This window comes from Schistocerca nitens, chromosome 2, assembly GCF_023898315.1.
Source record: "Schistocerca nitens isolate TAMUIC-IGC-003100 chromosome 2, iqSchNite1.1, whole genome shotgun sequence".
In the NCBI taxonomy this organism is placed as follows: domain Eukaryota; kingdom Metazoa; phylum Arthropoda; class Insecta; order Orthoptera; family Acrididae; genus Schistocerca; species Schistocerca nitens.
Window position 1 is genome coordinate 679,643,356 of NC_064615.1, and position 27,353 is coordinate 679,670,708.

The 27,353-nt window shown below is 42.8% G+C and overlaps 1 protein-coding gene across 1 annotated transcript in view; it reads left to right on the forward strand.

Annotated features, from left to right (window-relative positions):
- The window catches only part of LOC126236813 (unconventional myosin-XV), a 498,803-nt gene that overhangs the window by 58,529 nt on the left and 412,921 nt on the right, over positions 1-27,353 (forward strand). The window contains exons 2-4 of the mRNA XM_049946408.1: positions 7,027-7,115; positions 14,960-15,023; positions 21,582-21,691. Of these exons, the coding sequence (XP_049802365.1) occupies positions 7,027-7,115; positions 14,960-15,023; positions 21,582-21,691 (263 nt within the window). The remainder of the gene's footprint in view (positions 1-7,026; positions 7,116-14,959; positions 15,024-21,581; positions 21,692-27,353) is intronic.

The following is a 27,353-nucleotide window of genomic DNA, read 5'->3' on the forward strand; positions in this document are numbered from 1 at the left end:
GTACAACTTAGATAAAAGCGACTGAGTGTGCCAAATCGACGGAGTAATATCAGAACGGTTCGTGATGTAACGGTTGACGTTTAGCTGGAGAACCATTCGTCCAGATTATGAAATGCGGATATCACGTACAGCGGTGTTACATCATCCCGATTCACTTTCAACACTCGCATGGATCAAGATCAAAATTTCCCAGCGTTTCATAAAGGTGGCGTTGATATAAAGTAGATTTTTGTTTTTGCTATGGTCGTACATGTTGCGGAACAAGTTACGTATCAATTTGACTTGAGGAATGATTTTGTTTATACGGCTTTTAGAAGAACTCAAGTTATACGTGTTCCGTTCACACGGATAAAGTGGAATACTGGACCGTCCAGATTGATTGCCAACAGAATTACATCGAAAGTTAGTGAGGGTTAAAAAGCAGCCTAATCTTCAATTTTCAACAGTTAAGAAAAAAAACTGTGACTGAAAGTAAACGTGCCCTAAGTCCTATGAAGATGATTCTCGCAAAGAACGTCCCAAATCTACTACCACGGATGGATACATCGATACGTGTTCGGGAGTTACAATGTTTGGAATAACTGTCGCCGTAGACATATCAAAAGCAAGATGTAACGTATTTTACGCAATGTACTAATTATTTGAAAACTATGTTCAGTATGGATGCCATAAGTGTCGAATGCTAAAACAAAGAAAATGTGAAAATTAGTATTAAGGAGATGTTATAAAGATCCATTAGGTTCTGTGGATCGATCTGTAACTGTCGATCAGATATGAATGCACAGTGAAACGCAAACCGAAACAGCAATGAAATCAGTTGGTGGAAACCGAAAGCCTTGCACCAAAAACGGCTAAGTATTTTCATTAGCCGAATATGTTGGCAGTGTTTGATTAATTTTTGTTAGTCATTACTCTGTAACAGTAAAAATTAATTAGCGAATACTACATCTGTCTCAATTCAATGAAAGAAAGAGCGACCTGTATTGCAAAAACTATATATATATATATATATATATATATATATATATATATATATATATATATATATATATATATATAGGGCAACCCACCTGCCCACAAAGCAGCTCTGACAATGGCAAAACTGATGTCATTGAAGCACGAGCTGTTGGAAATTGATCCTATTTAACAGGTTTTACACCTTCTAACATCCGTCTACTCACATGTCTAATGACATCTGTAGTTGGAAGTCATTTGAGTCCAATCAAAAGGTTATGGCAGCCGCAGATCAATATCTTGCACACTCTCTAGAGTCGCGTTTCAGGAATGGATCCACGCACTGAAGAAACCATTGCCCTAAGAGTCCAAAGTAGAGAAAAAACAGTGATTGGAATCCGGATCTCCTGCTTGTCACGAGCAATCGCTGTAAACATTAGGTTACCTGGCCACCCTTCCAGGCCCGAAACATATGCTGTCTTTCATAAACAACCAGCTGAACACTAAACGTAATTTTAACGACACTTTCGTTATCTGGAATACTCATATCTAAACGTACCTCCCGTTTGTGAGCTACCAGTAGCGACCTTGCAATACACAAAAAACTATAATGTACACATCAGCGCTGAGACGACGGTATAGTGGGAGTTGGGTACATAACATTAGAAAACATACATGGGCGTATGGAAAGAGACCGTAAGGATCGAAGAAGAATTATCTAACTATGGATGTCAATGACAATTGTTGATGATGAATCATTACTGTATGATGTGTGTAGCTTTTAATATCCTTTTCACAATAGACTAAAATTCACAACTGCTATTCGTAAAACAATTACTTGTGCGGTTCTAAACAGTGTTACTTTAAAAGCAAGAAAGAAAAAAAGTTCATGCGAAGAATTTCACTCAGCTAACTGAAGTTATTTGTAATCGAATTGTTGCCGCTGGCATTGTCATCTGTTCAATTAATGAGTTAATTACATCTTCAGAGCAACTGTTACGCTGACCACAGGACGTTAAAGCATATTTTTTTCTGGCACCAGTAGCACTAATTATCTACATTCTTCTCAGTGCCAATTTACACACATCAAAAAAAGTTTTGCATCACCTCGGTTCCGAGAGTTCCGGAACCTGTACAGAAAATTGCAATAGAGTTCAAAATAAACATCATTTCCGCCATTTTTACTGCTCATGAAAACCACACATTGCATGTTGTGAGACCTTCACAGGTGGTAGTCCAGATTGCTGTACACACTGGTACCTCTAATACCCAGTAGCACGTCCTCTTGCATTGATGCATGCCTGTATTCGTCGTAGCATACTATCCACAAGTTCATCAAGGCACTGTTGGTCCATATTGTCCCACTCCTCAACGGCGAGTCGGCATAGATCCCTCAGACTGGTTGGTGGGTCACGTCGTCAATAAACGCCCTTTTCAATCTATCCCAGGCGCGATCGACCGGGTTCATGTCTGGAGAACATGCTGGCCACTCTAGTCAAGCGATGTCGTTATCCTGAAGAAACTCATTCACAAGATGTGCACGTCGGGGGCGCGAATTGTCGTCCATGAAGGCGAATGCCTCGCCAATATGCTGCCGATATGGTTGCACTGTCGGTCGGAGGATGGCATTCACGTATCGTACAGCCGTTACGGCGCTTTCCATGACCACCAGCGGCGTACGTCGGACCCACAGAATGCTACCCCAAAACAACAGGGAACCTCCACCTTGCTGCAGTCGCTGGACGGCGTGTCTAAGGCGTTCAGCCTTACCATGTTGCCTCCAAACACGTCTCCGACATTGTCTGGTTGAAGGCATATGCGACACTCATCGGTGAAGAGAACGTGATGCCAATCCTGAGCGGTCCATTCGGCATGTTGTTGGGCCCATCTGTACCGCGCTGCATGGTGTCGTGATTGCAAAATGGACCTCGCCATGGACATCGGGAGTGAAGTTGCTCATCATGCAGCCTATTGCACACAGTTTGAGTTGTAACACGACATCCTGTGGCTGCACAAAAAGTATTCAACATGGTGGCGTTGCTGTCGGGCTTCTTCCGAGTCATAATCCGTAGGTAGCGATCATCCACTGCAGTAGTAGCCCTTGGGCGGCCTGAGCGAGGCATGTCATCGACAGTTCCTGTCTCTCTGTATCTCCTCCACGTCAGAACAACATTGTTTTGGTTCACTTCGAGACGCCTAGACACTCCCCTTGTTGAGAGCCCTTCCTAGCACAAAGTAACAATGCGGACGCGATCGAATCGCGGTATTGACCGTCTAGGCATGGTTGAACTACAGACGACACGAGCCGTGTACCTCCTTCCTGGTGGAATGACTGGAAGTGATCGGCTGGTGGGTCCCCTGCGTCTACTAGGCGCTGCTCGTGCTTGGTTGTTTACATCTTTTGGTTTGTTTAGTGACATCTCTGACCAGTCAAAGGAACTGTGTCTGTGATACAATATCTGCAGTCAACGTCTATCTTCATTAGTTCTGGGAACCGGGGTGATGCAAAATTTTTTTTGATGTGTGTAGTTGTACACGATGAAATGTTTCGCGATGATGCACACTACTTACGGAAACGGTGTGGCACTACAGCTTCCACCAGTATTTTTGCACGCCAGACGAAAGCTAAATTCCGGAAGGATTACAACTAAAACCATTAGAAAATCGATGTCCACAGCGAGGGATAGAAGAGGGGGCAAGTGCCTCCTCGCCCCCTCCCCCGCTTCCTCTCCCCCCCCCCTCCCGCCACTATCTTCAAAAAGGAATACTTCCAAACTGAACGCGCATCTTGACCCGCCAAAGAGACAGATATATTCAGTTCGATATCTGTTTGAAGATAGCCGGAACATGTCATGGACACTGACCAGAAGCAAGTGCACCCAGAGGCATTTGTCCTATAATCTGTAAACTATTTTGTCATTCGGCACGAATTTATGATGTGGTTCGCCCTTCCCCTTCCCAGTTCAGATGCTGGGTACGCTCTTGTCTGACAATCAGTTACTGAAGTAAGTCTGGCAAAGGAAGAAAGTCAGTCAAATATGGAGATGTCGCTGTCATAAAATCACAAAATTCAGATTAGTCTACTTCACCTTGAAAAATTTAAAGTGACTATAAAGACTTGAATCATGCTTTATTACAGACGAAGTATCAGAGGTGAACAGGTCAGCTTGTGACTGCTCTAGTGAGGAGCGTGGAATGGAGGAGGAAAAGAGTGTTATTCATAGGACAAAGATTCAAGTCACCAATGATCTTTTTTCCTAAATAATGTCGAATTAAAATAGAAATTAGTGCCACATTCTAAACAAATATGTGACAAGCAATACAAATCTCGCTGAAATAGATCATCTGTTCTAATGCTATTGCATACTATAACATTTATATTTGAATGAATGTAAATAAACATATTCGAGCGTATGCTGGTATTCAGGTGGTGCTGAACACATTACGCTAAGTGAATTTATCATTGCAAATATGAGATGTTGTTACATTATATACCGACATAAAACATATACGCGTTATGGAAATACAAAATGGAAAGATGATAAATACTTACACTGTCTAAATAAAAAGTGCTCAGAAGTGGCATGCGTTCTATGCATACAACAGAGTGATTAATTTTTTCCCCTCAGATATAAAAATTGTGTAATTTGGTGGCAGCGAGGGTCAGTGTTGTCCTGTGATTTTTCTTTGGCAGTAAATATGACTTACACCTCTGAAAATGATGTATTTACTTAAAAAAAATTAAACTGCACCGTGGTACGGGCTCCACGATAAACTGCACGTCTAGGTCACGACATGCTTTGGCTAGGTGCGTGGTCTTTGTGGTCGGAGAAAATCAACTATGTACCACCTACAATACTCAGGAAACCTCTGCAGTATCTAAAACCATTTGTGTTTGATGAGTGGTTTACTTCATTTAATTTTCGTAATTTGAGTCAAATGCAATCAAATAAGTCGACGAAACGGAGAACATGTACAAAAAGTTTCGAAACTGTGACCCTTGTCTTGTAGCCCGCATCTCGTGGTCGTGCGGTAGCGTTCTCGCTTCCAACGCCCGGGTTCCCGGGTTCGATTCCCGGCGGGGTCAGAGATTTTCTCTGCCTCGTGATGGCTGGGTGTTGTGTGCTGTCCTTAGGTTAGTTAGGTTTAAGTAGTTCTAAGTTCTTGGGGACTGATGACCATAGATGTTAAGTCCCATAGTGCTCAGAGCCATTTGAACCTTGTCTTGTATCACGTCCATTGTCCATTGCATACTGCTCTAGCAATAACACTAAATTACAAATTAAAAGATCAAATGAAAATAAAATGTAGTGTCTGAGACTTCCATCTACTTGGAGACTTTCGCACGCTCCAGATATTAGTGTCAAGGTCTAGTCCGTGTATGTGTTGTCTCAAGTTACACTTGCATGCCATGAGACGGGATGGAAATACCCCTAGAAACATTATAAAAGAGCTCTTTTATTTAACATTATATCCGGCGAACATGGAAATGGCTTGCATGCGAGCGGGGAACGCTAAGGGAGGTAGGCCAAGCTCGAATCAGTGCTTAAAAAACCGAAGTATTTGTATGCGTTTGTCTGTGTGCTGGACTCACAGTAGATAGGAGTTACAGCGGATATTGAACATACACGGAGAAGGGAAACACGAATGATCCCAGGTTTGTTTGGCTGATGGGAGAGTGTCACAGATACACTGAAGAAACTGAACTGGCAGGCTCTTGCAGGTTGACGTAAACTATCTCGAGAAAATGTACTAACAAAGTTTCAAGAACCGGCTTTAAATTGCGACTCTAGGAATATATTACAACCCCTTACGTGTCGCTCACATAGGAATCTTGAGGACAAGATTAGAAAAAAATGCACCACGCATAGAGGCATTCAAATATCCTTCCCGTGCTCCATAAGTGAATGGAACGGAAGAAACCATAATAACTTGTACAATGGGATATACTCTCTGCCATGCGCTTAACGGCGGTTTACAGAGTATATATGTAGATGTGGATGTAATATCCTGTCAATGACGAAGTCATTAAAGACGGTGTGCAAACTCGGATTGGTCAAGGAAGAGAAAATAAAACAGCTGCACCATTTCAAAGTAACCATCTCTACATTCGCTTTAAACGGTTTAGGAAAGCCAAATAAATCCTAAATATGGTTGGTCGGACAGGGTTTGATGCTAGCTCGTCCAGAATCCGAATGCAGTACGTTAACCATTCCGCATCCTCGCACCGTATTAGTGATCAGTCTGGTATACAGTCCAGCCTGATGGTGGCTTTTAGGCGGTTTTCCACGAACACGACTAAGAAACTCTCAGCCGCCTAAGAGAATGAAAGGAATGTTGCGCCCTTTGAAAGATAGTAATGCCGCGCAACCGCTACGGTCACAGGTTCGAATCCTGCCTCGGGCATGGATGTGGGTGATGTCCTTAGGTTAGTTAGGCTTAAGTGGTTCTAAGTTCTAGGGGACTGGTGACCCCAGAAGTTAAGTCCCATAGTGCTCAGAGTCATTTGAGCCCAAAGATAGTAATGGTCTCTGAGTTCGAGGCAGTTACAATATACCGTGTGAATGCGCCGGTAGCTACGTGGGACAGTCTATCCATACCGTTTCCCAGGACTGTCTCTAATATCAGCGACACATATCTCTGCCTTAAAAGTGAAACGCCTACAAAGACAGTGAAAAAGCAAATGAACACACAACGACGTGTACACAAGTGAGAGTAGTTGTCGCACAAAATTTTAGTCTTCTTAGGTAACTGATGATTGTGGCGACCGGAAAGGCATTCGGTAACACAACTGAAAAGAAAATTACTGCCGGTTGGGAATTTTTTGCGCACCGTTACTGGACTCTGATACAAGTAGGCAAAATGGACATGTAATATTCTGTAAATGAAACCAATCACTATGTAGAAGCGAAGTACGTTTCACACTCTGTATTGGTGAAGTATTTGGTGCATGTGTGTGTGTGTGTGTGTGAGAGAGAGAGAGAGAGATTGAGTGGGTAAGATAACAGGAAAATGACTGTGTGGCGGCAGTGCGAGCAGCATGGTGATAGAAATGTGTTTTGTATGTTGCAGCCGCAGGTGTTCACGCTGACCAGCCTGGCGGGCGTGAAGAGGCGACAAGACCTGGGCCAGACCGGCATAGATGACATGATACAGCTCTCGTGAGTACGACGCCAACTGTCTTCTCCAATTTGCTCCCCCCCCCCCCCCCCCCCCCCGTCATCACTACCCATGGAAGTCTGCTAAAGGAGCCTGGTTTCAAAAACAGGCCGAGTCTTTTTGAGGAAAAATTCTCGACCTTCCTATCGATATAATGTTCGGTTTCGTCTTCAAATATGTCCCTTTAGGACAATTGTATGAACTTAACATCTGGATGGCATTTGGACGTATAGTTCAGTCCTAAGTATATGTACTAGATTTCTGTCTTTTCTGTTAAAATTGAAGAATTTGGTCGCTTTTGAAATTTGGCTCCTTCATTGAGTTCTGGGTCCATGCAAGAAGTGGAGATTATTTGCTATGTTCACCAACTCCTTCCGCAAAGTCATCGGTGTGATGAGGTACTTGAATGCTTGTAGGTTCTGTACAACGGGCTAAATACGAGCAAAGGGATCCTCATGATTTGCCAATGAGAGACGATGACATCGTACCAGAGATTTTCTTTCATTACACGTACACATTATTCATACCAGGGTACTACGAGGGTCTGTCAATAAGTAACGCCCCACAATTTTTTTCTCAGAACACATATTTTCTTTGGTAGTAGTACCAGCCAATATTTATTTTACAAGCGCTATTTTTCTACATATTGTCCATCACATTCTGCATTGTGTAAGAGAATGCGTTCCCTGTCGGCAAAAAATCTTGTCGTGTGTTTGTAGCCATGTTTTCACCGTTCTCTCCATTGGCCTCAAACTTCTACAAAAGTTCAGATGAAATGGCTTTTGTTTGAATTTTGTAGTTTGTTGTGAGCTATCGCGGAACCCATCTTGAGCACACCTTTGAATATCCAATGCTCACCGATAGCTACAGAACCAATTTCGAGTTGCGCTAGTCGGTATGGACGGATAATGGCATCCAGGCGATTCACCGTGTGGGGAGCAGTGGCCCAGACGGGCCGACCCGAACGTAGCCGATCACTGAGCCCAGCTTCTGTACTTCCTGACGCCATAACTCTTTCCACCTATCACACAGTAGTACTCCTGTCAGCTGATGATTGCTACACAATTGATGTTAACCACAGTTTCTTTTTCCGCAACCCAGAATTCAGTTACACTATATTGCTTATAACGAGTGTCTTTTTTACACGCCATTTTGATATTTCACTACGGCTGTGCTATCAGTCAGTATTGTTCGAATCTTCGCACACGTGCAGAAGAAACATCAGACCTGAAATACCCAAAAGGAAGTTTTCACATCGACGTAAAACGATTTAGGGGCATTGTTTACTGAACGAGCCTCATACCACTGACCAAAATTTTATTGTACCCGTACGACGAGAGGAAATCATGATATCAGGATTTTTGATTCACTCTCACCAAAAAGTATCGCAACTCATCAATATAGCCATCCCTTCCCATACTAAACTTCCCCATTCCGTTCCCATACCAAACTTTTTTCTTAACTCCGATAAGGTGGACAGGATCTTCTGTGCCACAGAGTGAATAACTGGTACAGTTTGGCACTGCTTCCTACGTGGTGTTGCTGTCCCGTGCTGTCCTGCCCAGTGAGCTGTGACTCTCCATTCCTGTATTACAGATCAAGCTATAGATGGACTCTCTCTGTCAAGCACACGTCATTGGCCACCACAGGGTACTGTGAATGTGTATCCGAAAGGAAATACTTGTGGTTACCATTAAATAGCTCAAAGATTCATCATTTTGGTTCAAAAATGGTTCAAATGGCTCTGAGCACTATAGGACTTAACATCTAAGGTCATCAGCCCCCTAGAGCTTAGAACTACTTAAACCTAACTAACCTAAGGACATCACACATATCCATGCCCGAGGCAGGATTCGAACCTGCGACCGTAGCGGTCGCGCGGTTCCAGACTGAAGCGCCTAGAACCGCTCGGCCACACCGGCCGGCTCATCATTTTGGAAATGGTTCTGGAGCAGGTGGTCATATGGCCAGTATAAAATACGCTCAAGTGTCGTATGATACTTATATAATGGTTGCTCCATTTAACTCATTCACCACAAATATCTTTTGGCACGTTATACATAGAATGCCTCATAAAAAAGTAAAGCATCCAGAAGGGGAGGAAGAAATGAAATGAAACTTCACGGCTTGAGAGTGTGTGATGCTATTTCAGCTTTTACAAAATCTAGATAATTTACAAAGAACATGCCACTTCTGAGGCAGGCTGCCCCACATCTGTTGCAACTGATCCTTCATATCCCGGGTAATGACACCGGAACGAGTGACATCCAAACTTACCCCACGCATGTTGTATTGAAGACAGATATGGGGATCTTGTTGTCCGCGGAAGTGCCTCAAAATCACAAAGATAGTTTATAGAGACCCATGCCACGTGTGGACGAACTGTGTCCTGTTGAAAAATGGCACCACGATATTGTCAGAACAGACATAACACACGAGGACGCAGGATGTCCTGACGTACTGTTGTGCCGTCAGAGTTTGCTCAGCGGCTATCAGTCTTGAAAAACGATGGCTTCCCACATCGTTAAACCATGAGTAACACCACCACTTTGCCCCTCCAAAACAGTGGAAGAACGAGACCTCTTCGCAGTTCGCCGATGATGGTCATCTGTGATAGTGCAGACCGCGATTCATAACTGAACACAATGCGACTCAATTCATAAAGTCATGCTTCCCGGTCACTGCATAACTCCAAACGTAGCCGTTGTGTTGTAATGTTAACGGCAGTCTAATGGGACGGAAATTTCCTATTCCTGCTGCTGGCGTCTGCGATCAAAGGAGAGAGATGAGAAAGAGTGTTGCAGGGAGTCCACTACTTGTTTCCGGACGGCAGGCGTAGATGTGAAGGGGGTTGCAATGTGTTTGATGCACAATGTGGCGATCAACCATTTTGTGGTCGGACGTAATCGGCTGGAACCTGCATGACAAGTATGCTTGCCAACACGTTCCGGTGCTGTCCAACTTCGGGTCTCTGTCACATCTGAATAACCCACAAGTCTGGATACTGCACGTTCGATCAGCTGGCAAAAGGGAAACCCACAATGAGGCGTTCACTTTCAAACTCTGTCAGATGCTGATAACGCTGTCTCATACGAGTATGCGGCATCTTCGTGTCCTTGACAGTGGTTACTCAACGTCTGACGCTCTTCACGTCCCTTACATACACCCCCAGGCCTGACAACAACGTTAAACACGGACAACAGTAATGCACTCTGATGGCCGTTCTACCCGTCATAGAGAAGTGAAACTGATTATTTATATATTCACCATCCGACCAAGTTTTCTAGGTGCTCGACTTTTTTTAGGCAGTGTCTATTTGTAACCTTTTGTCGTATTTCTAACAAACCTAAGTTGTAAAATACGACTAATTTTCAGACCACTAATTTTGTTTTTCTCAGTAAAATTAAATGTATATGGTGACGAAAAAATACATCTTAGTATTTATAAAGTCGGTACTGATGATATTAGAGACGTATTCTCATGTCATTAAGCAGCAACTAAAGAAATATCTTCTATTTTCTTTCTGTCTTTTTCTTCAGAAAACTAGTCCTCAGCGAGTATGTTCAGTGATAAAACTGTTTCCTAAACAGAGCAAAACTGGATTTAAGCTTGCTGAATGGTACGCTCCTCGACTCGTTATTTGTACAATTCTGTACAATGAGTAAACGACATGAGCGATGCTTGAGTTACAATCGTGTGTTACCCGTAAGAGGGTTTGAGTGAACCAACTTGGAATTGCTATCTAGATAGAGCAAATTTATTATGAAATTTTCCACAGTTCACTTACTTTACGTTGTTCGTATTACATTTACATTATCAAATCGTTATTTCTTACCATGCTGACCAAATTCTTGTATCTAAACACTTTCTATAATTCAAAATGACATACGAATGAATTACGATTCGAGACTGTAAATTTTTTTATGAAGAACGCAGTTTAATTTAATTGACCCGAACTCTCATATCTCACACTGCATTCCAGAATGCAAAGTCCAGGTGGTGCGCCATGCATCTAATAGCAAGAAATACTAAAAACAGATCAGTTTTTAATTGATTTTTACTTCGTAATATGTTATTAGATCTTCTAAATACACTGACGGAAAAAATCGCCATATCAAACAAATAATTAATGCAGAGTAATGAAACTTCAAGAATAGACTTGTTTACGTAACATATTTAAGTGATTAAGATTACAAGATTACAGGTTAATGTAAGCGCGAGAAAAGCCATTGCAAATGTGAAATGCTAATACGTTAATAACAAGTGTAACCGCCAGGATGTAGAATGCAAGCATGCAAACGTGCGTGCATTGTGTTGTACAGGTGCCGGATGTCAGTTTGTCGGATGGAGTTCCATGCCTGTTGCACTTGGTCGGTCAATGAATTCTGTTTAAGGCTGATCCTGGAGTTGTCGTCCTGTGATGTACCAGTTGTGCTTCATTCGAGACAGATCTGGTGATCGAGCAGGCCAAGGCAACATTTCGACACTCTGTAGAGCAAGTTGGGTTACAACAGGGCTATGTGGGCGAGCGTTCTCCTTTTGGAAAATACTCCCTGGAGTGCAGTTCATGAATGGCAGTACAACAGGTCGAATCACCATATTGACGAAAAAATTTGCAGTCAGGGGCATGTGATAACCACAAGAACGCTCTTGCTGTCATGCGAAATCGCACCCCAGACCATAATTCCACGTGTAGGTCCATTGACGGCCGTGGTGGCCACGCGGTTCTAGGCGCTGCAGTCCGGAACCGCGCGACTGCTACGGGCGAAGGCTCGAATCCTGCCTCGGGCATGGATGTGTGTGATGTCCTTAGGTTAGTTAGGTTTAAGTAGTTCTAAGTTCTAGGGGACTGATGACCTCAGATGTTACGTCCCATAGTGCTCTGAGCCATTTGAACCATTTTTTGTAAGTCCATTGTGTCCAGTACAGAGACAGGATGGTTGAAGGCCCTCAAATTGCTTCCTTCTAACCAACACGCGGCCGTCACTGGCACTAAGTGAGAACCAAATTTCATCAGAAAATACAACAGATCTCCACTCTGCACTCCAGTGAGCTCTGGCTTGACACGACTTAAATCGCAATGGCGGTAGTTTGGGGTCGTTGGAATGCACGCTACATGGCGTCTGGTTCCGTACTGTCCTTGAAGTAACGTTTTGTAACAGTTCGTTGTATCACTGTGGTGCCAACTACTATTTGAATTGCTGCTGCAGATGCAGTACGATGCGCCAGAGTCATACACCGAACACGATGGACTTCCCTTTCGTTCTGGGGACCACCGCTGCCAGCGGTCATACACAGTGGCTACATTCCTACCAAGTCTTTCTGCATTATTGCATTTAGCTTCTCGTAGGCCTATTGCTCGACATTTTAAAATTCAGTGAGATGTTGACAATGGCGTCTTTGTCGCTTTAAAGGCGTTCTTGATTAACATCAACTCATCACATTCAGTCACAAAAGTAACTAATGCTCACGACCGTTTCAGCGTGTATTTAAAGCAAACCTGATTTGCGTCTTCAATGTCGCACAACTCCTTTGTGGTGCTGCTATTTTTCCTAGCATAGTTACTTCACAGATGTTTACATTAGGAAATGCAATCGTGCAGAAAACAACCACACATTTTCGCATTTAAAAAATTGATGTTTGAAAGATTACGAAAACGATGTTGGTCATTATTTTATGAATCAGTTGTACGATATGTCTAGTTGTAAGGAGATCACCGGTAACATTAACGTTCCAACACGTGTTTGAGTCGAAAGAGTTAACAACGACATTTTGAATTTTCGTACCGCGAATCAGACTTCACTAACAAGTCAAACTGTGCGATGTACAGCGCGCTGCACTATCAGAATAGAACGGCTATTCATTGAAGAAAAATTACAATTTGATCATGATGTTATTCAGTTTCATAGTACCTCCAACAAATGTGGTGATACGAATGAGTATGGAGGTATATAGAACTGCTCTGGAGTAGAAGGTCGTTTGTGATAGTGCTTACGATAGGCGCTCAGATTCCTCGCATTAGACGTTGGTCGACGATGTCTCCTATCTGCTTCTAAATACGCGACTGTGTTTGAAAATTGCAACTCCGTAAACGGATAAACAGAAATGAATAACATTTAATCCAACAATGGAAAATCCAGGATGGAATGTACAACATTTAACATTTACAACATGTACAACAGTTAACATTTAATCCAAATATGATATACCAGCGACACACATAAACAGAGGAGTAAAGCGAAGCATAAGTGGAAAATGTAAAAGGAACGTCAACGGCCTCATACCAGTGAATTTTATCATATATGCAACTTGTGCATTGAATCAAGGCGCCATATGGCTATGGTTGCAGCGGTCCGGCCGATGTCGTGTCCTGTCTCACGCATGCTCGATGTGAGACAGTTCTGGTAGTTGGCTTGAGAAGGGGACTGGGTAAACCAGAAGAGTGTCGCTGGTGTTGTGCTGCTTGAATATACCTCTCCTGGCATTGCAGGGTGCCGCAAGTCGACTTTAATGGTCCGAATTTAGAACGCAGCAAACACCGAAAGTGTACAGTCATTGTAAGATATTGCTCCCAGTATCATGTTGCCGAAATTTAACTTTGTACTTCAGTCTGATTCCCTTCATTTCAGTAGTTGACACTCACCTGATCGCCGTCTCACTCTCAATGGACGATCAGTCATGCTAAGGCAGAATCTATCCTCATCACTAGAAAAAGGTTGCATCATCATTCTGCCTAGGAGACGCAGAAGACGGTTATCATCGGTGATGTGTGAGTGGCGTGTACTAATAGTACAATGGACTCCCTTCCGATTTCACTCTGGGTAGTAAGCTTCGAAAGATGACGCTCAGCCCTACATCTTTCAGTGATATAATTGAGGCTGAAATGAAAGAGCATAATTGGACAATGTTGCCAGTCGATACACTGCTGCTTATAAGCGCTGAGTTGCCGGAGACTTGTTTGGCTTGGCGTCATGCTTATTCTGCGCAAATACATTAATGCACGCATTCCAGTACGCAGCCGTTCCAGACAAACTAAGGGACACACACCTGGACACAAGCAGCACCGTTCCAGTATTATGTTAACACGTGAATAAACTTCTAATGCTCGTCATCATTTAGTGATTAAGGCACTTGTTACTCAGTACTATAAACACAGTTGGTGAAGCGTTGCTATTTTTCGATTCAATGGAGTCAAGCAGACCCAGGTCGTCCACTTACGTGTCTTAATAATGTCACGCCTCGAAAGTGCTGTCAGTCATGGTATGACGCACTGTATTCATGGAGGTATTTACTTTCTTTAAAACTATATGATCTGAAAATCCGACACCTTCCGGCGTTGACGAGTTATAGTAAATCCCTAATGCCTAATTTACCGCTATCAGCCATCAACATAAAACGTTCAGGGCGTCTCTGCAGTCCTAGGAGCCCACGTTTAAAGCGATGCCCGTCGTAACGACACTATTTTGTAGTTCCAATCATTTGCGTTACAGTACTGTTATTTTATATAATTTGTTTTCATTTCTCGCAGCTAAAATTTCGTTAACAACAGTGTATTTTCTTTGACAATATATATCTAGATTTCCATTCCAAAGCACGCTCAAGAATCACTATGCCAACTGAGAAAATTAAGATACCTCACGTTATCCTTTTTTTCTCAGATAAGAAGACTAAAAGATACTTCTTCATAATTTCTCCACAGAGGATAAAAATGACAAACATCATAATCACAAATATTGCCAATAACGGATAACATACCTGAATTCACTATTTCCTTTAATTTGTAATTATTTTATATTTATTATTATTATTGTTTTTGTTCAAGCAATAATGCCTGCGTATATTACAGAGACCTCAACGAAGCGTCGTTGTTGTGGAACCTGAAGATCCGATATGACAGAGAGCTAATTTACGTAAGTATATACAGGCGCCCATATCAGTTTAGTTAATACATAATTTATGATTATATCATAATGTAACCGTTTTACATTGCAAACAACTTTCCGACAGAGATATTTTATAGTACCGGAAAATAATTACACCCTACATTCGCCCTAATCTTTCCTACATATTTCTATTGCTCGGTGGAATTTATTCCAGTTCTGGCTAAAACTTATATGCCAATGGCATCTGCTCTTTATTTCTTTTTTGTTTCGTCCGTAACACGAGAACGTGCTTAGTTAGTAGCTTGCCATGTTAACAGCAAAGCAAGCAAGATAGAAATTGTTCTTTCCTTTGCGTAAATAACGCGTTATTCCACAAACTTTACATTCAGTTGAAACATAATACCCGAAAAGATGGTTGCAGTGACGTGTATATAATGTATTTATTTTTTCTTAGTTTTTAGTGTTTGAAAAATAACGTCACTGTTAAACATAAAGATGCCATTGTGTACTTCGCAACCATATATGATGTATTGTTGTTGTTGTGGTCTTCAGTCCTGAGACTGGTTAGATGCAGCTCTCCATGCTACTCTACCCTGTGCAAGCTTCTTCATCTCCCAGTACCTACTGCAACCTACATCCTTCTGAATCTGCTTAGTGTATTGATCTCTTGGTCTCCCTCTACGATTTTTACCCTCCACGCTGCCCTCCAATGCTAAATTTGTGATCCCTTGATGCCTCAAAACATGTCCTACCAGCCGATCCCTTCTTCTAGTCAAGTTGTGCCACAAACTTCTCTTCTCCCCAATCCTATTCAATACCTCCTCATTAGTTACGTGATCTACCCACCTTATCTTCAGCATTCTTCTGTAGCACCACATTTCGAAAGCTTCTATTCTCTTCTTGTCCAAACTGGTTATCGTCCATGTTTCACTTCCATACATGGCTACACTCCATACAAATACTTTCAGGAACGACTTCCTGACACTTAAATCTATACTCGATGTTAACAAATTTCTCTTCTTCAGAAACGATTTCCTTGCCATTGCCAGTCTACATTTTATATCCTCTCTACTTCGACCATCATCAGTTATTTTACTCCCCAAATAGCAAAACTCCTTTACTACTTTAAGTGTCTCATTTCCTAATCTAATCCCCTCAGCATCACCCGATTTAATTTGACTACATTCCATTATCCTCGTTTTGCTTTTGTTGATGTTCATCTTATATCCTCCTTTCAAGACACTGTCCATTCCGTTCAACTGCTCTTCCAAGTCCTTTGCTGTCTCTGACAGAATTACAATGTCATCGGCGAACCTCAAAGTTTTTACTTCTTCTCCATGAATTTTAATACCTACTCCGAATTTTTCTTTTGTTTCCTTTACTGCTTGCTCAATATACAGATTGAATAACATCGGGGAGAGGCTACAACCCTGTCTCACTCCTTTCCCAACCACTGCTTCCCTTTCATGCCCCTCGACTCTTATAACTGCCACCTGGTTTCTGTACAAATTGTAAATAGCCTTTCGCTCCCTGTATTTTACCCCTGCCACCTTCAGAATTTGAAAGAGAATATTCCAGTTAACGTTGTCAAAAGCTTTCTCTAAGTCTACAAATGCTAGAAACGTAGGTTTGCCTTTTCTTGATCTTTCTTCTAAGATAAGTCGTAAGGTTAGTATTGCCTCACGTGGTCCAACATTTCTACGGAATCCAAACTGATCTTCCCCGAGGTCCGCTTCTACCAGTTTTTCCATTCGTCTGTAAAGAATTCGCGTTAGTATTTTGCAGCTGTGACTTATTAAACTGATAGTTCGGTAATTTTCACATCTGTCAACACCTGCTTTCTTTGGTATTGGAATTATTATATTCTTCTTGAAGTCTGTGGGTATTTCGCCTGTCTCATACATCTTGCTCACCAGATGGTAGAGTTTTGTCATGACTGGCTCTCCCAAGGCCATCAGTAGTTCTAATGGAATGTTGTCTACTCCCGGGGCCTTGTTTCGACTCAGGTCTTTCAGTGCTCTGTCAAACTCTTCACGCAGTATCTTATCTCCCATTTCATCTTCATCTACATCCTCTTCCATTTCCATAATATTGTCCTCAAGTACATCGCCCTTGTATAAACCCTCTATATACTTCTTCCACCTTTCTGCCTTCCCTTCTTTGCTTAGAACTGGGTTGCCATCTGAGCTCTTGATATTCATACAAGTGGTTCTCTTCTCTTCAAAGGTCTCTTTAATTTTCCTGTAGGCAGTATCTATCTTACCCCTAGTGAGACAAGCCTCTACATCCTTACATTTGTCCTCTAGCCATCCCTGCTTAGCCATTTTGCACTTTCTGTCGATCTCATTTTTGAGACGTTTGTATTCCCTTTTGCCTGCTTCATTCACTGCATTTTTATATTTTCTCCTTTCATCAATTAAATTCAATATTTCTTCTGTTACCCAAGGATTTCTATTAGCCCTCGTCTTTTTACCTACTTGATCCTTCTGCTGCCTTCACTACTTCATCCCTCAGAGCTACCCATTCTTCTTCTACTGTATTTCTTTCCCCCATTCCTGTCAATTGTTCCCTTATGCTCTCCCTGAAACTCTCTACAACCTCTGGTTTAGTCAATTTATCCAGTTCCCATCTCCTTAAATTCCCACCTTTTTGCAATTTCTTCAGTTTTAATCTACAGTTCATAACCAATAGATTGTGGTCAGAGTTCACATCTGCCCCTGGAAATGTCTTACAATTTAAAACCTGGTTCCTAAATCTCTGTCTTACCATTATATAATCTATCTGATACCTATTAGTATCTCCAGGATTCTTCCAGGTATACAACCTTCTTTTATGATTCTTGAACCAAGTGTTAGCTATGATTAAGTTATGCTCTGTGCAAAATTCTACAAGGCGGCTTCCTCTTTCATTTCTTCCCCCCAATCCATATTCACCTACTATGTTTCCTTCTCTCCCTTTTCCTACTCTCGAATTCCAGTCACCCATGACTATTAAATTTTCGTCTCCCTTCACTACCTGAATAATTTCTTTTATCTCGTCATACATTTCATCAATTTCAATATGATGTATACAAAGCAAAATACTGTGGTTGCAATATGCTGAATGGACTATTAGCAGAAGTTGGTTAAGAGAGCTGCAGCAAAGTTATCTCGATAATTGTACAGTTTTCAGAATGTGCTATTCGACTAGTGAAATCAATATATAAAATCGAGGTCTATTTCTCCTTGGACTAAACAATTTACGAAACGCTAGTGAGAGTTCAGAGGATTTTTGTTTATCCCAGTGTCCATGCTTGCAGAGTAAATAACACTTTCTCCAATTTTTCCCCACACTTGCAAACTTGTTTGAGTGAAAGATTCTAGGAGAATTAATAACATCTGTGAGAGTTTCTCAGATGGAACCACGCTTTTCGGAATATGTGCGCCGCGGTGGACAAAAGTGTGAGTGGTTTGTAATTCAGTGCATAAAGACAAATATGCATCACCAGTTAACACTCCAAGTCAAAAGAAGCAACTCAGGTCTCTTTTAAATGTATGTGCCCGAAATTAAACCCCAATCTTTCATCCTTCCTTTCCATTCGATTTCCGTGGTTTTTGATATAACCTGTTGAACTGAGAAGCAATGAACTAGCCATTATTTTCTTGCGCTGAAAACAAAACGATTGGTAATCTGATACGCTTATCGTAGAAGCAGACCTCGAGCTATTATGATATTATTGAGAACAGGGGCTATATTAATAGTATACCTGTACCTAAGTGGCTCGGATAAAAGGAGCGAGGCCCGAAGTTGGAGGAAGACGAAAGTTTGCAGTATCAGCTTCTGCTTCTCCCATACAAGGAAAATGGTTGGTAATGTTGGCATTACCTAATATACTAAATCGAAAATTTGACAGAAAATCGTACGTTTATGTAAAAAATGAGATTTCTCATCTCTGATTGCCTCTGCTGGCCTTTTTTTTTTTTTTTTTTTTTTTTTTTTTTTTTTTTTAATACGAGGGTTGCATCTTAAATAGTGGCAACTATTTATTCACAACCGATACAACAGAGTTACATGTTTGCAACTGTTACTATCCTTCAGTCACCAGCGTTGTGTAGAACCCGTTGCCAGCGATGTGGAAGGCTATACCGTTAGCAGAGCCTGTTCTGTTGATGGTGCGAATGGAGCGGTCTACTGTCTGTAGGATCTCTGAAACAGTTTTGAAACGAATGCCACGAAGCCATAACTGAAACGCCAATCCAACGAATGGCGTCATTATGGGTCGCCGAAAATGCGTCAGAGCCCCAGTATGGTGAAAGTTACGGTGATTCTCGTGTACGACTGTGATGGTGTTATCCTAACGCATTACGTTCCTCCACGGCAGACCGTCAGTGCACAGTATTACTGTTCTTTTTTGGAGCATCACCTGTGACCACCTTTGCGAAAGAAGCTGCGACACTTTCTGCGCAAACCACCCATCATTTTGCACGAAAATGCGCGGGCGCATACAGCGCAAGCTGTGGCTGCTCCGTTCGGTCGATGGGACTGGGATGTACTGTACCACCAACCATACTCCCCGGACTTAAGTCCTTGTGACTTTGATTTGATTCCGAAGATGAAGGAACCACTTCGTGACATTCGCTTCAGAACTATTCCAGAGATTCGACAAGCAGTAGACCGATCCATTCGCACCATCAACAGAACAGGCTCTGCTAACGGTATACTACGCCTTCCACATCGCTGGAAACGGGTTCTACACAACACTGATGACTACTTTGAAGGACAGCAACAGGTGCAAACATGTAACACTTTTGTATCGGTTGTTAATAAATAGTTGCCACTATTTAAGTTCCAACCCTCGTATATAGCTGCAAATCTCCATCTAGACGATTGTTATTCGTATCGCCTGCGTGCGTAATGTAAACGGAAAACGTATGCAAAGTTTGGTGTCGGGGTCTGTTTGCGGTTCGTTCTTACCGAAAAATCGAACCAGTAAAGTCATTTCTAAAAGAGTATCTCGACCCACCGTATATGTCTGTCGATTAGGTGTTGTCTACGAATCGAAGAAAACGTTTTACAAAAAGCGTTCAGAATGTCGCCCAGAATTCTCTCAGAAAGTGATAAAAATTTTAAATAACAATTACTGTGGCAGATGAAGACAGTCTGCGTCAGCTTCACCCTGAAGTTTTGTCATCAGGCCGGCGAATACGCAAAGCCTCATACGTGAGTGATATGTGTGGTCAGTGTACGGACAGACCCTGAGTAAGTGGAAAGAGCTGGAAACCATCGATGGAGCCGGACACTTCTACTGGAAAGTCCTGGACGTTTGGTGCCAACCGTGGAGGAACCTGTTTACTGATTCCCAGATTCATATGGCTAACCAAGGGAAGATGCAAACGCCGTACATGAGAAACTTCTTAATTCTCTCAAGATTGTTGTTTGTTGTGGGTTGCATCAGCAATGTGTAACTTGTTGTATCTGCTTTTACACAGTCATCACCGCAGCTACTCGTATGGAAGTCTTAGTTAATTTTGTATATCACATGTGCGACTTTACCTCTCCATTAAATATTTGTGGAAAGGAGACAAAACGATCAACAGGCCACCTGTGAGCAAAGAGGAAACTTTGGCTTACTTACACTCCGTCATTTCGAAGAGACTTCCGCCATTTCAGTGCCCAGTTACTTTCAAACCACACACTGACAACGATTCTAATATCATGGACATTCCAAAATATGTCATTATCTAGGCGCAAAGTTTGGCAATTTCATGCACATACGATTTAATCATCTTTTACGGCGTTATTACTTTCGTTTGGTAATAGTCGGAAACACGAGTTCTTCTAATTTCTATATGTCTGTTCCGTGTGCTTTAATTTCCACTCATCCAGCACATAATGCAAACAAAGCCAGCGAGGGCGGTGGTCAGTGTTCGGAGAATAGATTTAGCTGATATCTGACATCGCTGCTAGAATGTGCAAGAGCAGAATGTCATTTCTGAAGCCATAGTAACCTTTCAGTCTGGGATACCATTTTTTACGAAGTTTACTTTGTGATTATTGAACGGCAGTTCAGTGAAACTGTTTAATTAATTACAGATTACACCGTAATAAATATTTTTTGTTCCTCTATTCCTGGCGTGCGCGCATCGTAACTGTTATGTCCCTGTACGGAAGCTAGACATTTGTTTGAATGAAAATTTTTTTATCGAGATTATCCACTCTGAAATGCTCGCCATTCCTCTTAAACATCCTAGACCACCCCCGTGCTACTGTGCAACAAACATATTTAAATAATGAAGGGTTTCACTGGAAGGAAACTTACCTAACACACGAAGAGCTTTCTCAGGTTTTAGGCTTCTACGTTAAGTATATTATTCAGGCTGTAATATATTTGAGATGCGGCAGCAACACTTCTATGTAGACGAGTTTTACTGACTTCACACCCCACTATAATGAAATCTCTGTCACCACACATTACTTAGTGTATTTTTTAAGAATTATATTAACAGTATGTTACAACAAATTTTAATTCTATTTCACGAGACCAATGTGAGTATGCATTTTGAGCGCCTGACGCTGTTGTTAATATCGATTCTCTTACGATTGCAGACCTACACGGGAAGTATCCTCGTAGCCGTCAACCCGTACAAAATGTTCGACATCTATGGCCTCGACATGGTCAAGAAATACGAGGGACAAATACTCGGAACGTTGCCTCCGTAAGTATGCTGTCAGCTTTATCAATTTTTATAACTGTTTCTTCAAATGTTCCGTCCTACATTAAACGCACAAGAAATATCTCAAGCTATTGTTACGAAAAGGCTTTATCTGTTAATATGTGATGATTAGATCTAGCATTAGTATTTCTTCTGTTACATCATTTTTCTTGTGAGCTTTGTACGTCTAATGCATTCCGAAACGGTGGATGTACAGTGACAAAAGCTTTGGAAATGAAAGAAGGGTAGATTTCGAAATAGTGCGGTCGAGAGACAGTTGTGGTAGTTCAGAAGAGGGCAAATGTCCGCTGGGACTATCGTAAGACTTTCCGCACTGCACAGGAACTGGAACACTCCCGCTGTCGGCAGTCTCAAGGATACGAGAGGATTTTCGTAACTTCTTTCGACCGTACCATTTCAAAATCTACCCTTTCTTCCATTTTTAATAGTGGTTTTCATAGTTTCCAAAGTTGTTGTCATTGTACAGTAGTCATTTCGCAATATGTTACACGTAGAACTCATGACGTAGTGACTGAGGAATGTGCCCCGTGACGACACGGAAACTTTTCAGACCCTCAATTTTGAAAAACGTCTGCCACAAGCGGCTCTACCACACGGCAGATCGAATAGACGATCGTTATTAATTCTAAAAGAGAACAACCCAACAAGGTTGATCGTGACGGAGAAACAAACCAATCATGTTGTAGACACAGTTCTGATTGGCTAAAATGCCTCAAATTTCGGGATTTGCCCTGAACTGGCTGAAATCAGAAAGATGGTCGTGGACCTTCATGAGGGAACGGCCTGTCCGACAGAATGTTATCGCCAGTTTAGGGTTAGGTATATGAAATGTATTGTTTCATCTCAGGGCACGTGATTTTACAACAGTAGCTTTATTGTAGTAATAGTTGATCGGTGGTAGTGACTTTCAAAGTTGATGGGTAGCAGGCTCTTCAGTTGCTACACTAACGACATTTGGGAAGAGTGCTTGACCTGGCCTTGTACGAGGGTTGCCCAGAAAGTAATACACCCATTTTTTTCTTCTACAGTTCTTTATTGAACATAATGAAAATTACACACATGAAAGAATGGTGTTTTATCTACACACCCTATTTTTCCTCGCAATCTCCAGCCCGTTATATGGCCTTCCTCCAGTGCGAAACAAGGACGTGTATGCCCTGTCGATACTAATCCTTGTCCTGGTGGCGGAGCCAGTGCTTCACTGGGTGAATCACCTCTCGACGTCCTCAAAATGTCTTCTACGAATGGCATCATTTAATGGCCCAAATAAGTGGGAGTCCGAGGGGACTAGGTCAGAGCTGTCAGGTGTGACAGCCATGGTCTCCCCGACCGCTGCAAATCGTGGAGACATGCCGAGTCGCCTTCTGATGACCTCACCCTCTGTTCAAATGGCTCTGAGCACTATGGGACTCAACTGCTGTGGTCATAAGTCCCCTAGAACTTAGAACTACTTAAACCTAACTAACCTAAGGACAGCACACAACACCCAGCCATCACGAGGCAGAGAAAATCCCTGACCCCGCCGGGAATCGAACCCGGGAACCCGGGCGTGGGAAGCGAGAACGCTACCGCACGACCACGAGATGCGGGCTCACCCTCTGTGCCCAGCGACTAACTGTACTAAAAAAAATGGCTCTGAACACTATGGGAGTTAACTTCTGAGGTCATCAGTCCCCTAGAACTTAGAACTACTTAAACCTAACTAACCTAAGGACATCACTCACATCCATGCCCGAGGCAGGATTCGAACCTGCGACCGTAGCGGTCGCGCGGTTCCAGACTGTAGCGCTTAGAACCGCTCGGCCACCCGGGCCGGCGACTAACTGTGCTTCTGTCGACTGCAGTTGCTCCACAGAATTTGCACAAGTGTTTGTGAATATTCCCCACAGTTTCTTGCTTTGCAGTGAGAAATTCAATGACGGTACGTTGCTTGTAACGTAGATCACCAAGAGACGCCATTTTGAAACTGTCCTGCAGCTAAGCTATCTGTCGGAAGTGACGGAAACTTGGCGCGCTCACTCAGGAGAGTTCAAATACGAGGGTTGTCCAGAAAGTAAGTTCCGATCGGTGGGAAATGGAAACCACAGTGAAAGCTAGAAACTTTTTATTTGCAACAGTTAAGTACAACTTCCACATACTTCTCTACATAGTCGCCGCTGCAACTTCGAGTGTTGTCGTAGTGTTGTATCAACTTTCCAATATCTTCGTCATAGAAAGCAGCCGCCTGTGCTTTCGGCCAGTTATCTGCACTGGTCTGCAGCTCGTTGTCTGTGGAAAAAAATTGTCTTCATAGCCAGCGGTTCTTGTGAGCAGAGATGAGACTCAGGGGGAGCCAATTACGGACTGTATTGTAGGTGATCAAACACTTCTTCTCTGAAGTCTTTATTGCCCTACAGTGTGCGAACGAGAATTGGCATGAAGAAGGAACTGCTCGACAGTTGTGTTATGTGGGTTGCATCACGCAGGCGAAATCTCTAATCAGGCCCTCATACTTGGCGGGAGACGCTATTCCCTACGAATCTTTACGTGCTCACTGTTCACTCAAAACTGAAAAGAGCGACGCGACACGATCGACGGGCATTCTAGAGACAGTGCCCAACACATCGGAACTTACGTTCTGGGCAACCCTCGTAATATATTCGTAACGTTTCGCACTCGTAGCATTATTTTCGACTGAGGAAAAAAATGCGGTATATTACTTTGTGGGCAGCCCTTGTAACGTTTAGCCAATAAAGGCTTGCTATGTTGGTACCGGTGAGAGCAAGGGGCAGTTATAGCCGTTAATTTTCCCGTGGTCATGCAGTTCTGCTGTATGGCGTCCCCTTGGGTAAAATTTTTCTGACGGAAAATAGTCCCCCACTCGGTGGACGTGGGAGGGGAGGGAAGGGGATATAAAGGCGGCGCCCAACAGAAAACAACCAGTCGCAGGAACGCCTGAGGAGTGCAAAAAGTCGGCTTGCGCGTTGTGGACACTGCCACCCGGCTGAATACCCGAGAAATATTCAAAATAATTGGTGTTGGCGGGACTAGTGAGGGTGATAATGCGGAACAGCAGTGGCAAGAAAAGCATTTCTGAAGAAGAGAAGTTTCTTAACGTCGAATACGCACTGATGAACCCAACATTATGACCACCTGCTTCATAGTCTGTTGGTCCACCTTTGAAACGCAATAGAGCAATATGTGGCATGGATTCGAAAGTCCTTAGTAGGCTTCCGGAGAAATATGTTTACGCTCAGGTGCGGTGGTTTGTTGACGCGTAGCTGGCGCCCGATAGCGTCCCAAATGTTTTCCATCGGGTTCATATTAGGCGAATTTGGAGGCCAAGATATCAATGTGAGCTCACTATCATGTCTCTCAAACCACTGTGGCACGGTTCTGGTGTTGTAATACGAACAGTTACCTGCTCGAAGGTGCCATCGTCGTCAGAGAAGACATCAAGCATGAAGGGATGCGTATGGTGTGCAATAAAATTCACGTAGTACACAGCTGTGGTTCTTTCGACTACTACCACAGTTCCGTGAAAGCTCAGATGGATGTACCTTATAGTATACTGCTCCCACCGACCTAGGTCCGCCGTGCGGTACATGTTTCAAGCAGCCGTTCACCTAGCTGGACACAACCATCGATCTGATGTAACAAGAAACATCATTAATCCGACCAGGCGACAATTTTCACTACTCCAAGGTCGAATCTCGATGATTCCGTGCGCACTGCAACCATAATTGACGACGTCTTGGGTGAACATGGGAACAGCTGTGGTACGTCTGCTGCGTAGATTGTTCAAAAATTTGCACTCCAAAACACTTGTGCCTGCATCAATATACTCTGTCGTCAGGTCTCCCACAGGTAGCCGCTAATCCGGCTTCACAGAGTGGACAAGCCTCTGACGTCCACTTCAGTGTCGAAGCATGGACGTCCAACAATTTGCCACCTACTCGTGGTTTCGCTGCCCTTCAGTTACTTTCCGTAAATGTTCACAACAATAGCAAGCGAGCAGCCGACCGGCGTCCCCATTTCCGAGATGCTCGTTCCCAGGCACGGGCCATAAAAACCCGTCCTTCGTAAAAGTGGGTTTCCTCATTTTCGACCAGTATCGTCGCTAGAATTGTTTCCCATTCGTCTCTACTCCTTACTGCGATACGTGCCCGCAAAGCCACCAGATGGCATTCAATAGCGGATGGACAGTGGTCGTAATATTTTGGCCCATCAGTGTAAATGTCTAGGTGAGGAAGAATGGAGATATTGGACTGGAGATTGCCTTGTGCGCATGTGACACGTGGATAATAGAAAATTTCGCACAAGAATGCAATAGAAACTTTTGAAACGGGGTGCAACAGAAGAATGCAGAAGATAATGTGGGTAAACCGAGTAACATATGAAGAGGTACTGAATTAAAATGGGGAAAAATAAATGGATGGCACAATCTGACTAAAAGAGGACGAGTTGATAGGACACACTCTGAGGCATCGCCAAGTTTGGTAAACTTTGATATTGGAGGAAAGTGTGCGGGGCAAAACCTGTAGAGGGGAGGCTCAAACACAGTAAGAAGGTTCAAATGGATATAGGCTGTATTGCTCTTGAAAAGGGAGCATTCTTTTGTCAAATCAACTTTAGCTAGGACGCATGATACGCTCTAGTATTAGTCATGTTGTACATGATTCAGGAACATATGCTACGCACAAAGCATTGTAACATTGTTCACTTAGCAAAAGAGCGAGTAGCCCCGTTCACAAGATAAAAGCGCTTAAGAATCTGTTACTAAAATCTATCATGGGATATACATCATCGACTGAAAATGGTTTGAGGCATTCACTGGGTTATGGCCCAATTAATGCATGAAGTTTGCTATGTAGTTATGCAGAAATGAATAAACTTGTACAGGAGACAATGACGTGGTGAGCTGCATCAAACCATTTCTCGGACGTAAGACAACAACAACAGCAACAACTCAACCGTATTGCGTCCGTAGAAACTGGGATATATTTTGGTACAAACTTCGGATCTTCATATCTCTCAATTCGCATCCCCAGACTTTTCATGTGTAATAATTGCACAGTTTGGCGGTAACGGAGACTGTTACAGTTTTATCTTTCCTGTGCAGTGGGCGAAGCTCGAGACTTTTCTGGTTGCAATGAGATTAGTATATAGCTGCCATTAGTAGTGCGGGACTTGCGACGTTTTAGTGTTGTCTCCAAGTTTTAAGTGAGGACTGAGCAGTTACTCCATAAATACCAGTATAGCAGAGCAGAGTATCGATCTGGGATGCCGATAAACACATACTCTGTCGAGAGAGGTGTCTAGTTACGTCACCAGAAGTGTCGTGCATAACGGTGTGTACATACATGCGCGGCATGTCGTTATTAAATAGAAAAGAAGCGGATTGTTCCTAAGCACCAAGATTATTATGAAAGAAGACTACACTCCCAGTGCTTCCATATGATATTTAAAAAATTAAACTAAACTCCGTCCGAACAGAGCTCGGAAGGTCCAACCGACCGACCGCTGCGTTATCCTCAGCCGACAGGCATCACTGGATGCGGATATGGAAGGGCATGTCGTCAGCACACCGCTCTCCTGGCCGTAGTCAGTTTTCATGACCAGAGCCGCTACTTCTCAATCAAGTAGCTCCTCAGTCGATCTCACA